Consider the following 21,136-nt stretch of genomic DNA (forward strand, 5'->3'; position numbering starts at 1 on the left):
TCTACTTTACTCAAGTACAAGATCTGAGTACTTCTACTTTACTCAAGTACAAGATCTGAGTACTTCTACTTTACTCAAGTACAAGATCTGAGTACTTCTACTTTACTCAAGTACAAGATCTGAGTACTTCTACTTTACTCAAGTACAAGATCTGAGTACTTCTACTTTACTCAAGTACAAGATCTGAGTACTTCTACTTTACTCAAGTACAAGATCTGAGTACTTCTACTTTAGTCAAGTATAAGATCTGAGTACTACTACTTTACTGAAGTACAAGACCTGAGTACTTCTACTTTACTCAAGTACAAGACCTGAGTACTTCTACTTTAGTTTCTCTCTCTCTCTCAGAGAAGAAGGACACCTCAACACACGTGTGTGTTCAGACTCACAAAACTGTGTGTGTGTGTGTGTGTGTGTGTGTGTGTGTGTATGTGTATGTGTATGTGTATGTGTGTGTGTGTGTGTGTGTGTGTGTGTGTGTGTGTGTGTGTGTATGTGTATGTGTATGTGTATGTGTATGTGTATGTGTGTGTGTGTGTGTGTGTGTGTGTGTGTGTGTGTGTGTGTGTGTGTGTGTGTGTGTGTGTGTGTGTGTGTGTGTGAAGCCAATTGGATTTTTACTCAAGATGGAGCGTTGGTTGAGGGAATCTTGTATTCTTTTATTTAGATACTATAGAATCATTTCCCCAGACAGCTGCGGACACAGATGCCACGGTAGTTATTCGGGTCTGATTTGTCCCCACTCTTATGAATGGGGGAAATGAGACATCCTGACTGCAGTACGATATTGAACAGCTTTAACACTGTACCCTGCATCTCTGGGGGGCTGCATCTGAGCATCTCCTTTTTAATGTTGTCCGGGCCTCAAGCTGTTTTTGGCCGGAGAGATTGTGTCTGTGGTCAATTCTTCCCAAGTAATGGTGAAATCAAGGGGGTTTTGGTTGTCTTCAATAGTTTCTTCTCGTGTCTGGAGTTCCTCTTTTGTAATACATTGATCTGAATTGATTAGATTTATTGGTATGTCTTTGTGCACACTTTCAAAATGTTCTCTCCAGATGTCACCGTTCTCGATGGGTAATGCTTGTGGTTGTTTTGTGTTGAAGTTGTTCCACAGATCCCAGAATTGATTCTGATCAATGGCTTTCTCAATATCTTCAAGTTTCATGTGGGTATCATTTAGTTTTTTTGTTCCGTATTGTACATTTATATGTGTTTAACATGTCGTTGTGTTTAAGGCGTGAGGCTGGGTTGTTTGGTTGCTGATGTTTTTCCTCTGCTATTTTTCTCAGGTATGTTCTGGGGGTTTTGCATTGTTGGTCAAACCATTTGTCGGCGTTTTTTTCCTTTTTAACAGGCTTCCACTTTTGTTTTATAATGTCAGCTTTAATAGCTGCCCTATGAAATATCATATTGATATCATCAATGGCCATGTTTACACCATTTCTGCGAGGAACATATGATTTTGGTCAAATAGTGACATTTCATTCATCAGATCAGGTGAGTTCAAGGCCATGGTGAGTTTGTCTCCACTGTCTGGGGCCCATCTGTAAGAGGGATTTCATTTATACAGCTTACTTGGTTCCCTGTTTGTGTCACTCATTGGACCTGAGAGTTTAAAGAACACATGTATTTGGTTGTGGTCTGAAAGGGGGGGGTTGCTGTCTGACAGTGAATACACTGATAGTAGGGGGTCCATGTCAGTGATCGCATAGTCTACTACACTAGACCCTAGAGCTGAGGAGTATCTAAAGAGTCCCCTCTGAACCTCTCTCTCTCTCTCTCTCTCTCTCTCTCTCTCTCTCTCTCTCTCTCTCTCTCTCTCTCTCTCTCTCTCTCTCTCTCTCTCTCTCTCTCTCTCTCTCTCTCTCTCTCTCTCTCTCTCTCCACAGTTAGCATGCTAGGCTACCCCCGTTAGCTCCTCAGAGTAGAGACGCACCGGCTCCATCCACACCCCGGTGCCGTTAGACCCGACCCTTGCTTAACACACCACCGACCCACCAAGCTCACCGACGGGACGCGCAGTGTCTGTTCCTCCAGTGAAGATGATTAAGCTGTTTTCCCTGAAGCAGCAGAAGAAAGACGAAGAGTCTGCGGGAGGAAACCGCTCCGGATCCGGGGGGAAGAAAGCCAGCGCGGCCCAGCTCAGGATACAGAAAGGTGGGTAAAGGACGGGCTCTGAGACCTGGTCTGAGGGCGGGGTGGAGGTAAGAGAGAGACCCGAGGGGAACAGAGAGCAGGGGACTCAAACACAGATGCTCAATCCCGGGTGTTATCAGGGTAACAGGCTAGTGCTAACAGCTAGTAGTGTTAGCTGGGGCTAAATCTGAAAACAAAACAAAGCTAGGCTAGTCTGTTAGCACAGTGCTAATTCAACACGACACTTGTGAATCCAGAATTCACCGCTGACTAACTAGCTCTCAACACAGCACAGTGCTATTCTGAGGCTAACAGCAGATAGCTTCTACATGCTAACCCGTTGTGTCAGCTCTCTGTGTTCCTACCATAGACTGAAAGCTTCATACTTCAGATCTGTGTTTCAGTCTAACATCAGATCTGTGTTTCAGACTAACATCAGATCTGTGTTTCAGACTAACATCAGATCTGTGTTTCAGTCTAACATCAGATCTGTGTTTCAGACTAACGTCAGATCTGTGTTTCAGACTAACGTCAGATCTGTGTTTCAGTCTAACATCAGTTCTGTGTTTCAGACTAACGTCAGATCTGTGTTTCAGACTAACGTCAGTTCTGTGTTTCAGTCTAACATCAGATCTGTGTTTCAGACTAACGTCAGATCTGTGTTTCAGACTAACGTCAGATCTGTGTTTCAGACTAACGTCAGTTCTGTGTTTCAGTCTAACATCAGATCTGTGTTTCAGACTAACATCAGATCTGTGTTTCAGTCTAACATCAGATCTGTGTTTCAGACTAACGTCAGTTCTGTGTTTCAGTCTAACATCAGATCTGTGTTTCAGACTAACATCAGTTCTGTGTTTCAGACTAACGTCAGATCTGTGTTTCAGACTAACGTCAGGTCTGTGTTTCAGACTAACATCAGATCTGTGTTTCAGACTAACATAAGATCTGTGTTTCAGACTAACGTCAGGTCTGTGTTTCAGACTAACATCAGTTCTGTGTTTCAGACTAACATCAGTTCTGTGTTTCAGACTAACATCAGATCTGTGTTTCAGACTAACATCAGATCTGTGTTTCAGACTAACGTCAGACTAACATCAGATCTGTGTTTCAGACTAACGTCAGACTAACATCAGATCTGTGTTTCAGACTAACATCAGATCTGTGTTTCAGACTAACGTCAGGTCTGTGTTTCAGACTAACGTCAGATCTGTGTTTCAGACTAACATCAGACTAACATCAGATCTGTGTTTCAGACTAACGTCAGATCTGTGTTTCAGACTAACGTCAGACTAACATCAGATCTGTGTTTCAGACTAACGTCAGACTAACATCAGATCTGTGTTTCAGACTAACATCAGATCTGTGTTTCAGACTAACGTCAGGTCTGTGTTTCAGACTAATGTTAGATCTGTGTTTCAGACTAACATCAGACTAACATCAGATCTGTGTTTCAGACTAACGTCAGATCTGTGTTTCAGACTAACGTCAGACTAACATCAGATCTGTGTTTCAGACTAACATCAGACTAACATCAGATCTGTGTTTCAGTCTAACATCAGATCTGTGTTTCAGACTAACGTCAGACTAACATCAGATCTGTGTTTCAGTCTAACATCAGACTAACATCAGATCTGTGTTTCAGACTAACGTCAGATCTGTGTTTCAGACTAACATCAGACTAACATCAGATCTGTGTTTCAGACTAACATCAGACTAACATCAGATCTGTGTTTCAGACTAACATCAGATGTGTGTTTCAGTCTAACATCAGATCTGTGTTTCAGTCTAACATCAGATCTGTGTTTCAGACTAACGTCAGACTAACATCAGATCTGTGTTTCAGTCTAACATCAGATCTGTGTTTCAGTCTAACGTCAGACTAACATCAGATCTGTGTTTCAGTCTAACATCAGATCTGTGTTTCAGTCTAACGTCAGACTAACATCAGATCTGTGTTTCAGACTAACATCAGATCTGTGTTTCAGTCTAACGTCAGACTAACATCAGATCTGTGTTTCAGTCTAACATCAGATCTGTGTTTCAGACTAACATCAGATCTGTGTTTCAGACTAACGTCAGACTAACATCAGATCTGTGTTTCAGTCTAACATCAGATCTGTGTTTCAGACTAACGTCAGACTAACATCAGATCTGTGTTTCAGACTAACATCAGATCTGTGTTTCAGACTAACGTCAGATCTGTGTTTCAGACTAACATCAGATCTGTGTTTCAGACTAACGTCAGACTAACATCAGATCTGTGTTTCAGACTAACATCAGATCTGTGTTTCAGACTAACGTCAGACTAACATCAGATCTGTGTTTCAGACTAACGTCAGACTAACATCAGATCTGTGTTTCAGTCTAACATCAGATCTGTGTTTCAGACTAACGTCAGACTAACATCAGATCTGTGTTTCAGACTAACATCAGATCTGTGTTTCAGGCTAACATCAGATCTGTGTTTCAGACTAACATCAGATCTGTGTTTCAGACTAACATCAGATCTGTGTTTCAGACTAACATCAGATCTGTGTTTCAGACTAACATCAGATCTGTGTTTCAGACTAACTTCAGATCTGTGTTTCAGTCTAACATCAGATCTGTGTTTCAGTCTAACATCAGAACTGTGTTTCAGTCTAACATCAGATCTGTGTTTCAGACTAACGTCAGACTAACATCAGATCTGTGTTTCAGACTAACATCAGATCTGTGTTTCAGACTAACATCAGATCTGTGTTTCAGTCTAACATCAGAACTGTGTTTCAGTCTAACATCAGATCTGTGTTTCAGACTAACGTCAGACTAACATCAGATCTGTGTTTCAGACTAACATCAGATCTGTGTTTTCAGACTAACGTCAGATCTGTGTTTCAGACTAACATCAGATCTGTGTTTCAGACTAACATCAGTTCTGTGTTTCAGACTAACGTCAGATCTGTGTTTCAGACTAACATCAGATCTGTGTTTCAGACTAACATCAGATCTGTGTTTCAGTCTAACATCAGATCTGTGTTTCAGACTAACATCAGACTAACATCAGATCTGTGTTTCAGACTAACGTCAGATCTGTGTTTCAGATGAACTTCAGATCTGTGTTTCAGACTAACGTCAGATCTGTGTTTCAGACTAACGTCAGTTCTGTGTTTCAGACTAACGTCAGATCTGTGTTTCAGACTAACGTCAGATCTGTGTTTCAGTCTAACATCAGTTCTGTGTTTCAGATGAACATCAGATCTGTGTTACAGATGAACATCAGATCTGTGTTTCAGTCTAACATCAGATCTGTGTTTCAGATGAACATCAGATCTGTGTTTCAGACTAACGTCAGATCTGTGTTTCAGATGAACTTCAGATCTGTGTTTCAGACTAACATCAGATCTGTGTTTCAGATGAACTTCAGATCTGTGTTTCAGATGAACATCAGATCTGTGTTTCAGATGAACATCAGATCTGTGTTTCAGACTAACATCAGATCTGTGTTTCAGACTAACATCAGATCTGTGTTTCAGACTAACATCAGATCTGTGTTTCAGATGAACTTCAGATCTGTGTTTCAGGCTAACATCAGATCTGTGTTTCAGACTAACGTCAGACTAACATCAGATCTGTGTTTCAGTCTAACATCAGATCTGTGTTTCAGACTAACATCAGATCTGTGTTTCAGATGAACATCAGATCTGTGTTTCAGATGAACTTCAGATCTGTGTTTCAGGCTAACATCAGATCTGTGTTTCAGACTAACGTCAGACTAACATCAGATCTGTGTTTCAGACTAACATCAGATCTGTGTTTCAGTCTAACATCAGATCTGTGTTTCAGACTAACGTCAGACTAACATCAGATCTGTGTTTCAGATGAACATCAGATCTGTGTTTCAGTCTAACATCAGATCTGTGTTTCAGACTAACGTCAGACTAACATCAGATCTGTGTTTCAGACTAACATCAGATCTGTGTTTCAGTCTAACATCAGATCTGTGTTTCAGACTAACATCAGATCTGTGTTTCAGACTAACATCAGACTAACATCAGATCTGTGTTTCAGTCTAACATCAGATCTGTGTTTCAGACTAACATCAGATCTGTGTTTCAGACTAACGTCAGACTAACATCAGATCTGTGTTTCAGTCTAACATCAGATCTGTGTTTCAGTCTAACATCAGATCTGTGTTTCAGACTAACATCAGATCTGTGTTTCAGACTAACATCAGATCTGTGTTTCAGTCTAACATCAGATCTGTGTTTCAGTCTAACATCAGATCTGTGTTTCAGTCTAACATCAGATCTGTGTTTCAGTCTAACATCAGATCTGTGTTTCAGTCTAACATCAGATCTGTGTTTCAGTCTAACATCAGATCTGTGTTTCAGACTAACATCAGATCTGTGTTTCAGACTAACGTCAGACTAACATCAGATCTGTGTTTCAGACTAACGTCAGACTAACATCAGATCTGTGTTTCAGTCTAACATCAGATCTGTGTTTCAGACTAACGTCAGACTAACATCAGATCTGTGTTTCAGTCTAACATCAGATCTGTGTTTCAGACTAACATCAGACTAACATCAGATCTGTGTTTCAGACTAACGTCAGATCTGTGTTTCAGACTAACGTCAGACTAACATCAGATCTGTGTTTCAGACTAACGTCAGACTAACATCAGATCTGTGTTTCAGACTAACATCAGATCTGTGTTTCAGACTAACATCAGATCTGTGTTTCAGACTAACATCAGATGTGTGTTTCAGTCTAACATCAGATCTGTGTTTCAGTCTAACATCAGATCTGTGTTTCAGACTAACATCAGACTAACATCAGATCTGTGTTTCAGACTAACGTCAGACTAACATCAGATCTGTGTTTCAGACTAACATCAGATCTGTGTTTCAGACTAACATCAGATCTGTGTTTCAGACTAACATCAGATCTGTGTTTCAGACTAACATCAGATCTGTGTTTCAGTCTAACATCAGATCTGTGTTTCAGTCTAACATCAGATCTGTGTTTCAGACTAACATCAGATCTGTGTTTCAGACTAACATCAGATCTGTGTTTCAGTCTAACATCAGATCTGTGTTTCAGTTGAACATCAGATTCACTGCCTGGCCATAAAAAAGGTCCCCCTCTGATATCCGTTGGACCGTCTTCAGCTTTGATCACACATTCTCTGTGGCATCGTTTCCCCGAGCTTCTGCAACGTCTCAACATTTATTTCTGTCATTATTTCTGATCTTGTATTGATGACGGAGATTCAGACCACTGATCAAAGTCTTCTCCAGCACATCCCAAAGACTCTCAATGGGGTTCAGGTCTGGACTCTGGGGGGGCCGATCCATGTGTGAAATGATGTCTCATGCTCCCTGAACCACTCTCTCACAGTCTGAGCCCGATGGATCCTGGCATTGTCCTCTTGGAACATGCCCGCTCCATCAGGGGAGAAGAGATCCACTGATGGAATAACCTGTCCTTCAGTATATTCAGAGTCAGCTGACCTCATTCTTTGGGTTGCTGAACCTAGACCAGACCCACTGCAGCACCCCCAGATCATAGGACTGCCCCCCCACGCTGGGGACCTTTGTTTTGGCCGGGCAGTGTAGAAGACACAGATTGAAGTACTGTATAAAGAACACATTAGAAGTATGTGTGATGTACCTGAGTATTCCATGTTGTGCTTCTGTATAATAACGCCCTGCTGGAGGCGGGGGAGGGAGTGTGTGTGTAACCGGGCTGTACTGGGAACAGAGACTCTGACCTGTGATCCAGTGACTGGAACTGAAGAGAGATCTGGAGAGAAGCACAGAGTCACGGGAGGAAACTCACCCCAACATTTTCCTGAGAGAGGGGGGGTACATGATGTGGAGAACGGGAGAATTATGACTTTAAATGTTATTAATATCTTCTAACCATAATAAACACACACACACACACACACACACACACTTTGATGCTGCTCTTGTGTGTGTTGCAGACATTAATGAGTTGAACCTACCAAAGACGTGTGAGATCAACTTCCCTGACGACGATGACCTCCTGAACTTCAGACTCATCATCTCACCTGATGAGGTGTGTGTGTGTGTGTGTGTGTGTGTGTGTGTGTGTGTGTGTGTGTGTGTGTGTGTGTGTGTGTGTGTGTGTGTGTGTGTGTGTGTGTGTGTGTGTGTGTGTGTGTGTGTGTGTGTGTGTGTGTGTGTGTGTGTGTGTGTGTGTGTGTGTGTGTGTGTGTGTGTGTGTGTGTGTGTGGACATGCACTACCACCTATGGACTACAGGAGAGGACACCACAGAGTGTGTGTAACCTGTGTTTGTGTCTCACAGGGTTTCTACAAAGGAGGGAAATTCGTCTTCAGCTTTAAGGTGACAAGCAGCTGTCTGTGTATGGAGAGGAATGTGTATGTGTGTGTGTGTGTGGAGAAGATTGAGTGTGTTATAGGTCTCTGAACTGTAACGTGTGTTTCAGGTAGGACAGGGTTACCCCCACGACCCCCCTAAGGTAAAGTGTGAGACAATGGTGTATCACCCCAACATCGACCTGGAGGGAAATGTTTGCCTAAATATCCTAAGGTAAGAAACACACTGTCCTGTTTCTGTGCTGGTCCCTGAAGGCAGCACCCCCTAGTCCAATCGGATCTCTCCGTGTGATTTTGCGTTGTGTTTTAAATATCCCCCCCCCCCCACAGAGAGGACTGGAAGCCTGTGTTGACAATAAACTCCATCATCTACGGTCTACAGTATCTATTTCTAGTGAGTCCCTCCTCTCTACTTCTCTACTTCCTGTCCCTGATGCATCTATAGCTAATCCAAATACTCCCCCCCCAGGAGCCGAACCCAGAGGACCCCCTGAACAAGGAGGCGGCGGAGGTCCTGCAGACGAACCGGCGGCTGTTTGAGCAGAACGTGCACCGCTCGCTGCGGGGGGGCTACGTGGGCGCCACCTACTTCGAGAGGTGTCTTAAATAACTCGGCGTCCCATGATTCCCCCCCCCCCCACTCTCCCCCCTCCCCCCCTCTTCCCCCCCAGTCCTGCAGACAGAAGCAGGACCTGCGGCGGAAGCAGCACGCCAGAAGACGCTTTTCAGTTTCAAAACAAAAGAAGAAGAAACCCCCCCCCCTTCTCCTTTTGTCTCCCCCTCCTCCTTCCACCCCCCCCCTTATTTCTCTCTGTTTAACTTCCAAGACGCAAACCTTCAACCGTTTACACGCCGCAGGACGCCGACACACAACACAGAACTGGACTCAAAAAGATGGCCGACAGCGAGCGGCGGCCGGGGTGAGGATTGGGGGGGGGGGGGGGGGGGGGGTTTCGGGTGAGTCGAAGATTCTCCTCGACGATGATAATGATGATGATACCCACATGAATTATTTTATTTTTTATTTTCGGTGTGTGGCCCCTGCGTCAGTCAGCTGATCAGAATGACACGCCCCCCTCCGTCTCGCAGCCTCTGATTGGTCGTTGCTCAGCCGGCAGCAAACTCCAAACTCACTAAACACACCATCGTCTCCGCCCACAACGCCGTCCTCCTCAAACACAGAAAACAGCAAATCCACATCAGGGGGAGGGGCTTGCAATATTAATGGGAGGGGATTTATAGTAAATGGGAGGGGCTTTGTATGAAGTGGGAGGGGTTTCAGTCTCAACAACAGCCTTAAAAAATCTCTTAAAGTTCCCTTAAAATGAGACGTGATCATAGATGCCAGTAACCTGACAAACTTGGTGATGTCACATTGAGTGGGAGGGGCCAGTCGGAGAAAGGGGAGGTGCTTGTTCTCCTAACAGTACCAGTGAAGCCTTAAAAAGTCCCTCTCTGTAGCCAGCTGTGTAGGGGGAGGGGCTTGTACGATCAGACACGCCTTAAAAAGTTCCTCACAGCCAGAAGGCAACACATGTCAGCCTGAGAGGGAGGATCCTAGTGATGTTAGAGTGGGGGGGCTTGTCAGATGGTTACATGACTAGAGATGAGTCAGTTTGGAGTTTGCTGCTAAAACACACACACACACTGAGAGCATTGGGGGCGGAGCATCCTCTCCAGAGGGAGGGGCCATGTGGGAGGGCGGGGTCACAGCGGGAGGGGCTTAACGCATTAGGACTCTCTTGTGTATATTGAAACCCCGGCTGTTCACATTGACTGCAATATGATTTATGTTAAATAAAATATAAACTTGAATGATTGTAACCGATGTGGCGTGTGTTTCCCATCAGAGTCTAACGGCCCCCCAGGTACGACAGCTGGCTCGACTCATGATCTAAAAGTTAAACCCCCACAATTTGGATTTAAAGTCAAACTCAAAATAAACTGGTCAGATCAAAAAAAGAAGTGTCCTATTTGGATATCCTCTTCCGCAGTAACTCTTTGATAGATAGGTTCAGGCGGGGGGGTTGTGAGGGTTTGAGGTTGTTTATTTTTTTAAATGCAGAAAACAAACTTTGGACATAAATATTCAGTTTAGTATTCACCTCATTAAACCAAAGATATCTTCCAATCAATAAAAGCTTGTTAAATCATTTTGTAATCTAATCATAAATCTGAATAAACAGGAAGTGGAGTTTAAAGGAAGACACTGCACAGCGTGGAAACAGTCTTTATTTAACAGTGAGTCAGGTGACGCAGCAAAGTGTTCCTATTGGCCGGAAGAAGAGGGGGCGTGCCATCTCCATGAAAGTGACTTAATAAAAACAGCCTTTTAGAAATCCTTCTGTTGACACTAACACAACGTGAATACATTTCATAATTATTATTCAACCTCACTTCGTTATCCTCCATGGGTCTTTTTGGAAATATTAAAGGAGATTTCTACCTATAAATCAACGTGTTGTCTTGGGTTACTGAAGATGGATTTCTCATGTCTGACTTCAGGTTCAGTTTCTGAGTTACTCTACAGAAATCAGCTGATGGTCTAATGGAGCCAAACCAGTGCAGGAACCATGAAGAGTTTGAATGGTGAGGTGGGAGATGCATTTCCCTCTCTCTGTGAGCAGTATTTTATCCTATTGGCAGATCATAAAGTAATCTGAACGCCCCCCCCCTTCATGCGAGCTGGTGCTGGGTGGTCATAAGAACCAGAGGAACCTCCTTGTCTCCGGTCCCCAGCAGAGGGAACATCCTGTCGGGGAACTCGGCACTGCTGAAGCTGTAGATCTCCGATCCCGTCTTCACGTTGAAGAAGGACACCTGCCCCTCCTCCACGTCCAGGAACACCCCCACCTGACGCAGCTTGGCAGGACTCTTCACCTGCAGCACAAATATCCATTCATCCTTAAAGTTCACTAGTCAGAAATTAAGAGCTGATCTTTGTTACTCCAGGTTTTATTCATCAGTGCTTTTGAGAGACAATCAGTGACATCACTACAGCGTGACTCCCCAAATACATTTCCGATGAAATTGGATCCAGTGTTTGTATATCGTGTGTTATATTCAATGTGGTGAAAAATAAGACATTACAATATCAGATAAATGTGATGCTACCTTGGTGAGGGGGGGGGCAGTGAGGGCCCGCAGGTGGCTGTTGCTCCACCAGATAGCGTAGTACCCGTTGGACGGACTCATGTCGAACAGACCCTTCCTGGGGGCCGATTCACTGAGGACCCCCAGCTTCCAGTCCTTACTGTCCCCCACAAACACCTGCAGGGGTGGGGGCATATTATATTACTGTCCCCCAAACACTGGGGGGGAAAGCACATAACATAACTTCCGGAACATTGTGACATCACTACGGAACACTTGCGCTCCTATTGGCCAGCACTCCAACACATGGTAGTGACCAGCTAAGGGGCGGGACATCTCTAGTGCCCCTTTTCCACCAAACCGGATCCGGTTCAAGATCCGATCCTTTGCTGTTCTGGTTCCAGCCTGTAGCACCCCTTGTGTTTCCACCGTTCAGAGGCCGAGTGGAGCTCAAGTGGAGCTGCGTCATTGCGTCCTCGTTAACGTGCGCTCTGACTGATTCATATTTACTGTCTGTCTGTCCCACGAGCAGCTGCTGCATACCCCCCCCCCCCCCATCAGTGACTGTGTTCAGTCTGAACTGACGCTGTTTCTTCACAGCGCTGTTCTGAGAGTGTCTCTGGCTTCAGACAGGTGATGTCAGCACAGCTCCTCTGACTTCCTTCACTGCTCTGACATCCTGTTGAGGCAGAAGCCGTTTCCTACTCATTTTACCGGCGTAGTTTTCCTTATGGTTTTGCTTGTGATGGCAGCCTGTGTAGCCCATGTGCTGATTCCATCCCATAGCTGCAATAATACACAGGAGAACGTCTGCCTGCTCTTCCCAATGCTCACTAACAGAACGGTGATTAAAGTCCGGTGAGTAAACAGCACCACACTGACCCGGTTAGTGCTGCCTGACTGTATAAAGTGTGTGTCTATCAGTGTGTGGTCGCGCTGTAGTCCCTGTGCTCAGAGATACTGCTGTTACAACTTGTACTCGCTGTACTCCATGAGCTGCAAGCTCAGGTTAATCCCCCCCCCAGAAGTAAGCGTGACGTATTGGTTCTTGGATCTTGCCGGGCAGCCGAGCGGGGCCAGAAAGATCCGGTTTTTTCGGCGCTTAAAGCTGGCGCCACTGCGGTGGAAACACGAAAATCCGGATCTTTATCAGCTCCATCTCTGGCTCCGGCTCCGGGTTGGTGGAAAAGCGGGATAAGCGGCTGACCAATCACAACATCATTTATGGCACACAATGGATCCCTTTTCTTTTACCTGCAAACCAAATCTACCTAAGGGTAAAACCTGAACCTGATGTAAAATCGCTGACCCCCAGGCTCCGGTAGAGGACCTGGGCCTGAAGGAAGAAACCCCCAGAGACAGGTGTGTGTGTGGGGGTGGGGGATTGATCTTGAGTACCTCCCAGTAGTGCCTCCCACTGCTGTAGCTCTCCTTGCCGCTGACGCAGGACCAGACGTCGAAGCGCTGCTGGCTGTTCCTGTAGAACTGCAGCTTCTCTCCTCGCTTCACCTGCTTCCTGTCCTCCGACAGGATGAGGAAGGGATACGCCGTCACCGGGTTAAGAGTCACATCCTCTGCAGAGACACAACAAGTGAGGACGCTAACACACACCTGAGAAAGGTACGCACACCATGAAGCACTGCCTGTGTTACTGCCTAATGACAGCTTTACAGGGCCAGGAGGTTTGGATAACGTTTTCAGACGTTCAAAACTATCTCTTAATTATCTGTAAAGGAAATAGTTGCAGGTATGCTGCAGCTTCAGGAAACATTCAGCAGCTTCAGGAAACATTCAGCAGCTTCAGGAAACATTCAGCAGCTTCAGGAAACATTCAGCAGCTTCAGGAAACATGAGCAGCGTTTACTAAAAGCTGCAGAAACAAACGCTGCAAGAAGCTCCAACACAACGGAGACCAGGGGACACTAAAGAGAGACGCACACAGCTGGAGACCAGGGGACACTAAAGAGAGACGCACACAGCTGGAGACCAGGGGACACTAAAGAGAGACGCACACAGCTGGAGACCAGGGGACACTAAAGAGAGACGCACACAGCTGGAGACCAGGGGACACTAAAGAGAGACGCACACAGCTGGAGACCAGGGGACACTAAAGAGAGACGCACACAGCTGGAGACCAGGGGACACTAAAGAGAGACGCACACAGCTGGAGACCAGGGGACACTAAAGAGAGACGCACACAGCTGGAGACCAGGGGACACTAAAGAGAGACGCACACAGCTGGGACCGGAGCGCTGGGGACGCTCATGATCATGTTTTCTGTTTTGTAGCTAACTCGCTAACGTAGCTAACCTTCAGATAGACTGACAAACACTTCCAGTTCAGAGACAGACTCACTCTGAGACAGTAAATAAAGAGAGGATTATAAAAAGATAACTCACCCATGTAAACTCGAGCCTTCTTGTGTCCTGTAACCGACATGAAGCTGATTAAAGTAATAGTTGTCTTTATATAATACGGTTTGTTTATTTAAAGACGAACCTGAGACCGGCTTCATCTTCTTCAGATCTGAGGGCAGACAGGAAGTCATTACTTCACAATAAATGCCCTCACAAACATGCAGCAAGACTCCTGATAAAAGGTTAGAATATACTCAATAATCCCATGATGAAGCCTCACCCTTCAGACTCCACTGACTCTTCCTCAGACTGGCGGAGCTTCCTCTCAGACTGACCAGACTCTCCGCCATCATCAGCTCTCCAGCCGAGCCTGAAACACACATTTATTGAATCATCATATATTCCTATATTTACATGAAAACCTCAGCTTTCTAGTGGACCCTGAAACACAGACATGTATTTATTCATCTCACCGGAGCCTCTGGGCCGGACGTCCCCCATCCGGATCTCCTCCATCTTCTCCTTGACCTCCAGCAGGGAGCTCTTCACCTCTCCCAGCTGGAAGTGCAGGGAGAAATCTGGCTCTTCCTCCCCCTGCTGCTCCTCCTCCAGGGGGGACGTTGCGTCCTCGTAACTCTGGTTCGAGAGGGAAAGAATAACAAACTCCATGATGCTTTTTCTTAGATGTGTTCGTAGTGTTGGGGGTCACACTACGGAGTAACGCTACGTATTTTAGTATACCCAGATTTAATGTAAATAATGTTCTATTTATGAACGGATCTTATTTGTGCAATTGTCTCAGAATCAAAATTCTGAGAATTTCTAAAAAAAAAGCCCAAATTCTGAAGACTTTTGAAAATAGTCAAAACTTTGAGATTTTTTGAAGAAATTCAAATTCTGAGAATTTGTGAAAAAAGTCACCCCTCCCTTTGTCCTCACTCCCCAGCAGCTCTATATTCTTTGATTTCATTCCAGCGTGCGAACATCCTCGTGCACACATTTATTTTTCTTTCTATGACCCCTCCCGGGCTCCTTAGAATATGAATAGTTTATAAAATAAAATATATAAGATATTAAAGATATTATGCTGTATCGATTATTTCCCCCACCCTTAATAGACAGGTGAAGCTTCCTGTCAGGATCAGGCGAGTCTCTCACCTGCAGGAACAGGATGTGGTCCTGACTGACGGCCTGAACCTCCAGCGTAGCTCTCCTGTCCGTCAGCTGCCTAAGCTCCGCCTCCAGACGCCTCACTAGCCCATCCCCTTTTGACATCACAGGGTCCAGCTGGTTCTGGATCCCACCCACCACCTGAGTCCGGATCCGGTCCAGCGCTCCAGACACTTCGTCCAGCAGCTGATCCACCTCGCCACGCTCTCCCTCTGCGTAGTTCTGGAGATCGTTTGAAAGGAAGGTAAAGAACCTGTGGCAAATAGTTAGCTTAAAGATAACAGGTAAAAAAGTGAGCTAGACTTAAAGTTTAGTTCTCCCCCCACTTGGCAGTTCAGACCACAACCTGATCAGGCTTGTTCCCAAATACAAGCCCCTTGTCAGCAGACAGCCTACCACCATCCGGACTGTACAGCAGTGGTCTGGTGGGGTCCAGGAGGAGTTGAGGGAGTGCTACAGGACAACAGACTGGGACATGTTTCAGAGAGTTCATGGGGAGGACATTAATGGACTCTCACAGAGCATCACGGACTACATCAGTTTCTGTGAGGACAGCATTGTACCCACCAAAAAGGTTTGATGGTTCCCAAACAATAAACCCTGATCAACGGGGACATTACAACCTGCTGAACAAGAAAAAGGGCTTTCATGGCAAGAGACGCTGAGGGGGCTCAAGCCGTACAGAAGCAGCTGAAGAAAGAGCTAAAGGCAGCCAAGGAGAACTACAAAGCCAGACTGGAGGGACATCTGGAGGCCCACAGCTCGAGAGAGGTGTGGGGAGGGGTGAGGAACATCACAGGCTCCAAACAGTCAAACATGGCTATGGAGGGGACCCCTGAAGGTGGGAATGAGCTGAACCTGTTCTTCAACAGGTTTGATCTTCCCATCTCCAGCTCAACAGGACAGCAGGGGTTCTCTGGCACCATTTCCCACCTCTTCTACTTCTCCAACCACACCCGACACCACTCCACAGGGGACAGCAGCCTCTCCCCATTCAACCGCACTCTTGGGTGACACTTCCAGCAGCTTCACACCTCCGATAATCACCACCGGACAGGTCAGGGATCAGCTCTCGAAGATCAATGTGAGAAAGGCCAAGGGGCCAGACAACACCAACCCCGGGTGCTCAAGGTGTGCGCTGGACAGTCAGCAGGAGCTTTCAGCACCTCTTCAGTCTCTCTCTGGAGCTGATGAAGGGGCCTGAGATCTGGAAGGCTTCCTGCATTGCCCCGGTGCCCAAAACACGCCCCAGCCCTCCAGGAGACTACAGGCCTGTAGCTCTGACCTCTCATGTCATAAAGGTCTTTGAGAGACTGATCCTGCAGCATCTCAAACCCCTTGTGTGTGACTCCCTGGACCCTCTACAGTTTGCCTACCAGGCCCACATCGGTGTAGAGGAGGCCCTCTCTACATGCTGCACAGAGCCAACTCACACCTGGAGAAGCCGCACAGCTCACTAAGAACCCTGTTGTTCCACTTCTCCAGCGACTTCAGCACCATCCAGCCACACCTGCTCGCTGAGAAGCTGTCCCTGATGCAGGTGGATCACAGCTTGGTGGCCTGGATCACTGACTACCTCCTGTCACCCTTCCTGTTCACCCTGTACACCTCTGACCTCTGCTTCCACTCCGGCTCATGCCACCTACAGAAGTTCTCCGATGACTCCTCCATCGTCAGCTGCATCACAGATGACAGTGAGGGGGAGTACAGGGCCCTGGTGGAGAACTTTGTAGGCTTGTGTGACAAAAACCACCTCCAGCTCAACATCAGCCAGACTAAGGAGCTGGAGGTGGACTTCAGGCAGAGCACGCAGAGGTCTCTAACCCCCATCACCATCAGGGGGGAGGAGGTGGAGGTGGTGAACAGCTACAAGTTCCTGGGAGTGCACCTGAACAATAAACTGGACTGGAGAGACAACACTGATGCTCTCTGCAGGAAGGGACAGAGCAAGCTGTTCCTCCTGAGGGGGCTCAGGTTCTTCAGCGTGTGCACGAGGCTGCTGCAGACGCTCTACCGGTCTGTGGGGGCCAGTGTGCTGTTCTTTGTGCTGGGGGGGGAACACCAACCAAAGGGACGCTGACAGGCTGAACAAGCTGGGGAGGAAGGCTAGCTCTGTAGTTAAACTGGACAATCTGGAGGAGGTGGCTGAGGGGAGGACGAGGAGGACACTGGTCAGTATCCTGACAGTAACCGGACTGCACACCAAGGGGTTCACCATGAGACCCCCTGACAGTAACCGGACTGCACACCAAGGGGTTCACCATGAGACCCCCTGACAGTAACCGGACTGCACACCAAGGGGTTCACCATGAGACCCCCTGACAGTAACCGGACTGCACACCAAGGGGTTCACCATGAGACCCCCTGACAGTAACCGGACTGAATCAAGCTGCTCTCTCTCTCTGAACACACACATCTGTATATCTTTAACAATACTCTCGTTACTCATCTGTACACTTTTTCATGTTGTATGTTAATGTGTTTCATATCCTGAGTGAACCTGTACTGTTTTTCCTCTTCTCTGTTGCTGCTTAAACCCCCAAATGTCCTCTTATCTTATCTTACCTGAAATAAATCAGTTGAAAATATAAAGCTAAAAAGTGACATTTTAACTTTTAACTAAGAAAATACAAATGAGAAAAGTTAGCAGTGTTAGCTAACAGATACCAGCTGGACATTTCAGATAGTAGTTCATTAATTCATTAAATCTAAAGCAAAACTACTGAGGATAGACGCTCAGGAGGATTGGAAGCTCTCCGACAGAGAGGTCTGAGGGGCTGATGGTCTGACCTTCACTCCCTCCAGCTTCCTCTTCAGCTCCATCACATGAAGCTCTTTCTCTCTGATCCGGTTCAGGATCTCCTGCTCCGTCCTCGCCACCTGTTTCTGATCCCAGAGGAGAACACCATGTAATCCTTCAGCCAGTTATCCATCCCAGTAACAGTGATGTCTCCTCTCTACCTGTTTGCCCAGTCTCTCGGTCTGCACGGAGACAGTCTTGTGTGTTCGATGTTCCTCCAGGACACAAATGGCACAGATGCAGCGCTGACACGTCCGACAGTAAACCTGCACAAGTGAACGCATCAGGAGGTCATCAACAAGTTCAGGTGTTTCATTATCAAGTCTCCCCCAACAAGAGGTGCAGGAATGAGTCCTAAACCCTAACATGTAACTGTTCTATTTCAGTAAATACCCCACTGGTGGATTTAAGGAGGACTAAATGAGACGACTAAACGTCATCACGCCCTTTAGCGCCTTTAGCTTAGCGGTGGTGACCTGAAGTCATGTGCCCGTGCTGTATAACGTTGTGGTGTTAAGATGTGCGTGTTCCCACTTACCTCCAGCAGGCGATGGTGAGTCCTGCAGGTCCGGCCCCTGAGGGCCTCCTGGGGGTCCATGAGGGGGTGTTTGGAGTAGAAAGGTGAAGCGTGGTGGGGCTGCAGGTGCTGGCTGCAGTACGAGGCGGTGCAGGTGAGGCAGGATCTGACGGCCGGCTGCTTGCCCCCCGTACAGACGTCACACCACACCACCTCCGCACCGGGCACCATGCCGTCGCCTGGGAGCGCCGGCGTCCCGTTACCGACCGGCACTGGCAGCCCGGCAGCGCCATAACGAGCCAGTTTGTATTTGTCTGCGATCAGGGCGAAGACTTTGTTGACGCTGAGCTGAGGACGCTCCTCAAACTGACGCTTACACAGAGGACAGGTACACACTGCACTGGACGCCCAGTAACCCCCGATACACACCTGGGGGGGGGGGGGAGGGGGGGGGATATATTACATCACAGTAGATTGAGTGAGTGAAAAGTGTGTGAGCGAATGAGCGAGCGAGTGAGTTACCTGGCAGAAGTTGTGTCCACAGGGGGTGGACACGGGCTCATCGAACAGGTCCAGGCAGATAGAGCAAGTGAGCTCCTGCTCAGAGAAAAGATCCGGAGCCTCGGCCATCGTCCTGGAGAGAGGACAACCTTCATAAACTACAGACAGAAATATAAGTCTGAAGATTCAGGGAAATATCTATGTCATATGTCATATTTTGGACTGTTCGAACATAAAGTAAAATCTTAGATTCTAATTCTGAGAAAAACTCAGGATTCTGAGTCGGCATTTTGGTCGGACCTCTTCTGTTTGAATAAAAGTGAAAAACCTGGATTTATTCATATTTATTGTACAAAGAACCAGAGATAGTAAAACACAGTGTTGCCTCGACCTCAACAGAGAGATCTACAGCCCGGCTGGAATCCAACGATGAATCTGAAGTGAAATAATTTCTCAGATTTCTAAAGTTTTCCCTGGATCAGAGATAATGATGAGTCATGCTGAACGATTAAACACGAGTCAGCTGTTTCTCCAGACAGACAGACAGACAGACAGACAGACAGACAGACAGACAGACAGACAGACAGACAGACAGACAGACAGACAAGACAGGTTACCCTGTGCAGCTCTGTGTGTCTCTGATCACAGCTGATTGTGACCAGGTGTGTAAAGGTAAAGGGGGCGGGACCAAATCCCCACCATGTGAGGTACTATGTGAAGGATAAGTCTACATAAATGATAGTTCTATATTTAGAAAATGTAATAAATAAATAAATTCGAATATTAAGAAATAAATATTCAAAAACATTCAAAACATTGGAATATAGAAAGAGACTTTCCACATTTGAAATAACAGGAAGTTCAGAACAGGAACAGAGACGCAGAAACACGGAGTATATTTGTTACTAACAAACACATGTTAGAATGACTGCTGGTCCTCTGCTCCACAAACAGCACAGAACAACAACAAACAACAACAAACAACAACAACGCACCCTAACAGACAACAAGCTGTGTCCTCCACATGTTTAATAAACAACAACAATGTGTTGTGTGAAGAGAGCTGTCAACAGTGTAAACCAGCAGGAGCATTATGGGATGTTTACACTTCATGACTCTGAGCAGGAGGACAGGAGGACAGGAGGAGGACAGGAGGACAGGAGGAGGACAGGAGGACAGGAGAACAGGAGGAGGACAGGAGGACAGGAGAACAGGAGGACAGGAGGACAGGAGAACAGGAGGACAGGAGGACAGGAGGACAGGAGAACTGGGGGTAAAGGAGAACAGGAGGACAGGAGATGCATTGACTCACCCCGCTGGCTCTACTAACATGTGGATTAAAAGAGGAACTGGTTCTGGACAGAAACTCAGATGATTATCAGCTTTTAAAAGTTGAGATTTAAAGGAACCCGGTCCGAGAGACGGAGGAGGAGCTCACAGAGAAACATTAAATACTATGACTAGATGTTAAAGTTAGAAGGTTTCTGTGCGTTTAAGATGAAGGGTCTCACCTGTTTTCAGTCTCGACGTGTTTCTCCCAAAGCCTGAAACTCAGGTTGGCCTGTGACGTCATCGGGGGCGGAGCCTCGCCCATTCATGGAAGTGGTCAGGTGAGTTTGACAGGTAGATGTTTGTTCTGCTGCTTTATTATTTTAACAGACTCAGACTGATCATACCTCCAATACCTGCAGCGCACAGTCATCACTACCCTCATCATATGTATTTAATTAGTGGTATTGTGATATTGGGTTTAATGGGTTACTAATTGAAAATGAGTGGGAGCAAAAGATAAAAGCAAAAAAATATAAACCATTTAATACGTTTTTATTGTCTTGGTTTTTCCATTTAATTATGAATTTATTTATTTGTATTTAATAATTAAAGAATTATTAGAATTAATTTTGGTATTAAACTTATTTTATTTGAATATTTTTAGCAATGTTTTAAAACATCTAACAATACAAATAAATCACTTACTGATTTCTTCTTGATTATTTAAATGTAATAAAATAATAAATAAAACGAAATAAATGAAAATGTATTCAGTATTATCATCCAGTACATCGAATAAATAATGAAAGCCATCTTTTATTTAAGTGTTAATATTGTTTTGTTTTAAGAAATAGTTAAGTTTAAAATATATATATTTTAAACTTAAATGAAAAAAATAAGTGTTTTTAATGAAAACCAGAACGACTAGAAACACTTCAAACATG

General features: G+C 45.7%; 2 protein-coding genes across 6 annotated transcripts; one reads left to right on the top strand and one right to left on the bottom strand.

The window, feature by feature from the left end:
- Positions 1 to 1,875: 1,875 nt before the first annotated feature.
- Positions 1,876 to 10,939, top strand: ube2m (ubiquitin conjugating enzyme E2 M). The gene is made up of 6 exons (XM_063904019.1): positions 1,876 to 2,157; positions 8,105 to 8,199; positions 8,451 to 8,489; positions 8,593 to 8,696; positions 8,813 to 8,876; positions 8,952 to 10,939. Exons 1-6 carry the CDS (start codon positions 2,043 to 2,045, stop codon positions 9,090 to 9,092), a joined length of 558 nt encoding a protein of 185 aa, XP_063760089.1. The 5' UTR covers positions 1,876 to 2,042; the 3' UTR covers positions 9,093 to 10,939.
- LOC134878159 (E3 ubiquitin-protein ligase TRIM21) lies at positions 10,699 to 20,529 on the bottom strand. Of its 5 annotated transcripts, none has more exons than XM_063904014.1 (13): positions 20,432 to 20,529; positions 18,942 to 19,053; positions 18,441 to 18,848; positions 18,064 to 18,168; positions 17,893 to 17,988; positions 15,091 to 15,324; positions 14,406 to 14,568; positions 14,213 to 14,302; positions 14,075 to 14,101; positions 13,975 to 14,001; positions 12,974 to 13,149; positions 11,597 to 11,752; positions 10,699 to 11,362 (listed from the first exon to the last, which is right to left on the bottom strand). In XM_063904014.1, exons 1-13 carry the CDS (start codon positions 20,512 to 20,514, stop codon positions 11,159 to 11,161), a joined length of 1,881 nt encoding a protein of 626 aa, XP_063760084.1. In that variant the 5' UTR covers positions 20,515 to 20,529; the 3' UTR covers positions 10,699 to 11,158. The 5 variants fall into 5 exon arrangements, with proteins under 5 accessions (XP_063760084.1, XP_063760086.1, XP_063760085.1 ...); XM_063904016.1 differs by having other exon boundaries at positions 18,942 to 19,078; positions 20,432 to 20,459; XM_063904015.1 differs by lacking the exon at positions 20,432 to 20,529 and adding an exon at positions 20,233 to 20,427.
- Between the last annotated feature and the right edge of the window lie 607 nt (positions 20,530 to 21,136).

The sequence above is a fragment of the Eleginops maclovinus genome, chromosome 16 (genome assembly GCF_036324505.1).
Source record: "Eleginops maclovinus isolate JMC-PN-2008 ecotype Puerto Natales chromosome 16, JC_Emac_rtc_rv5, whole genome shotgun sequence".
Taxonomy (NCBI): Eukaryota; Metazoa; Chordata; class Actinopteri; order Perciformes; family Eleginopidae; genus Eleginops; species Eleginops maclovinus.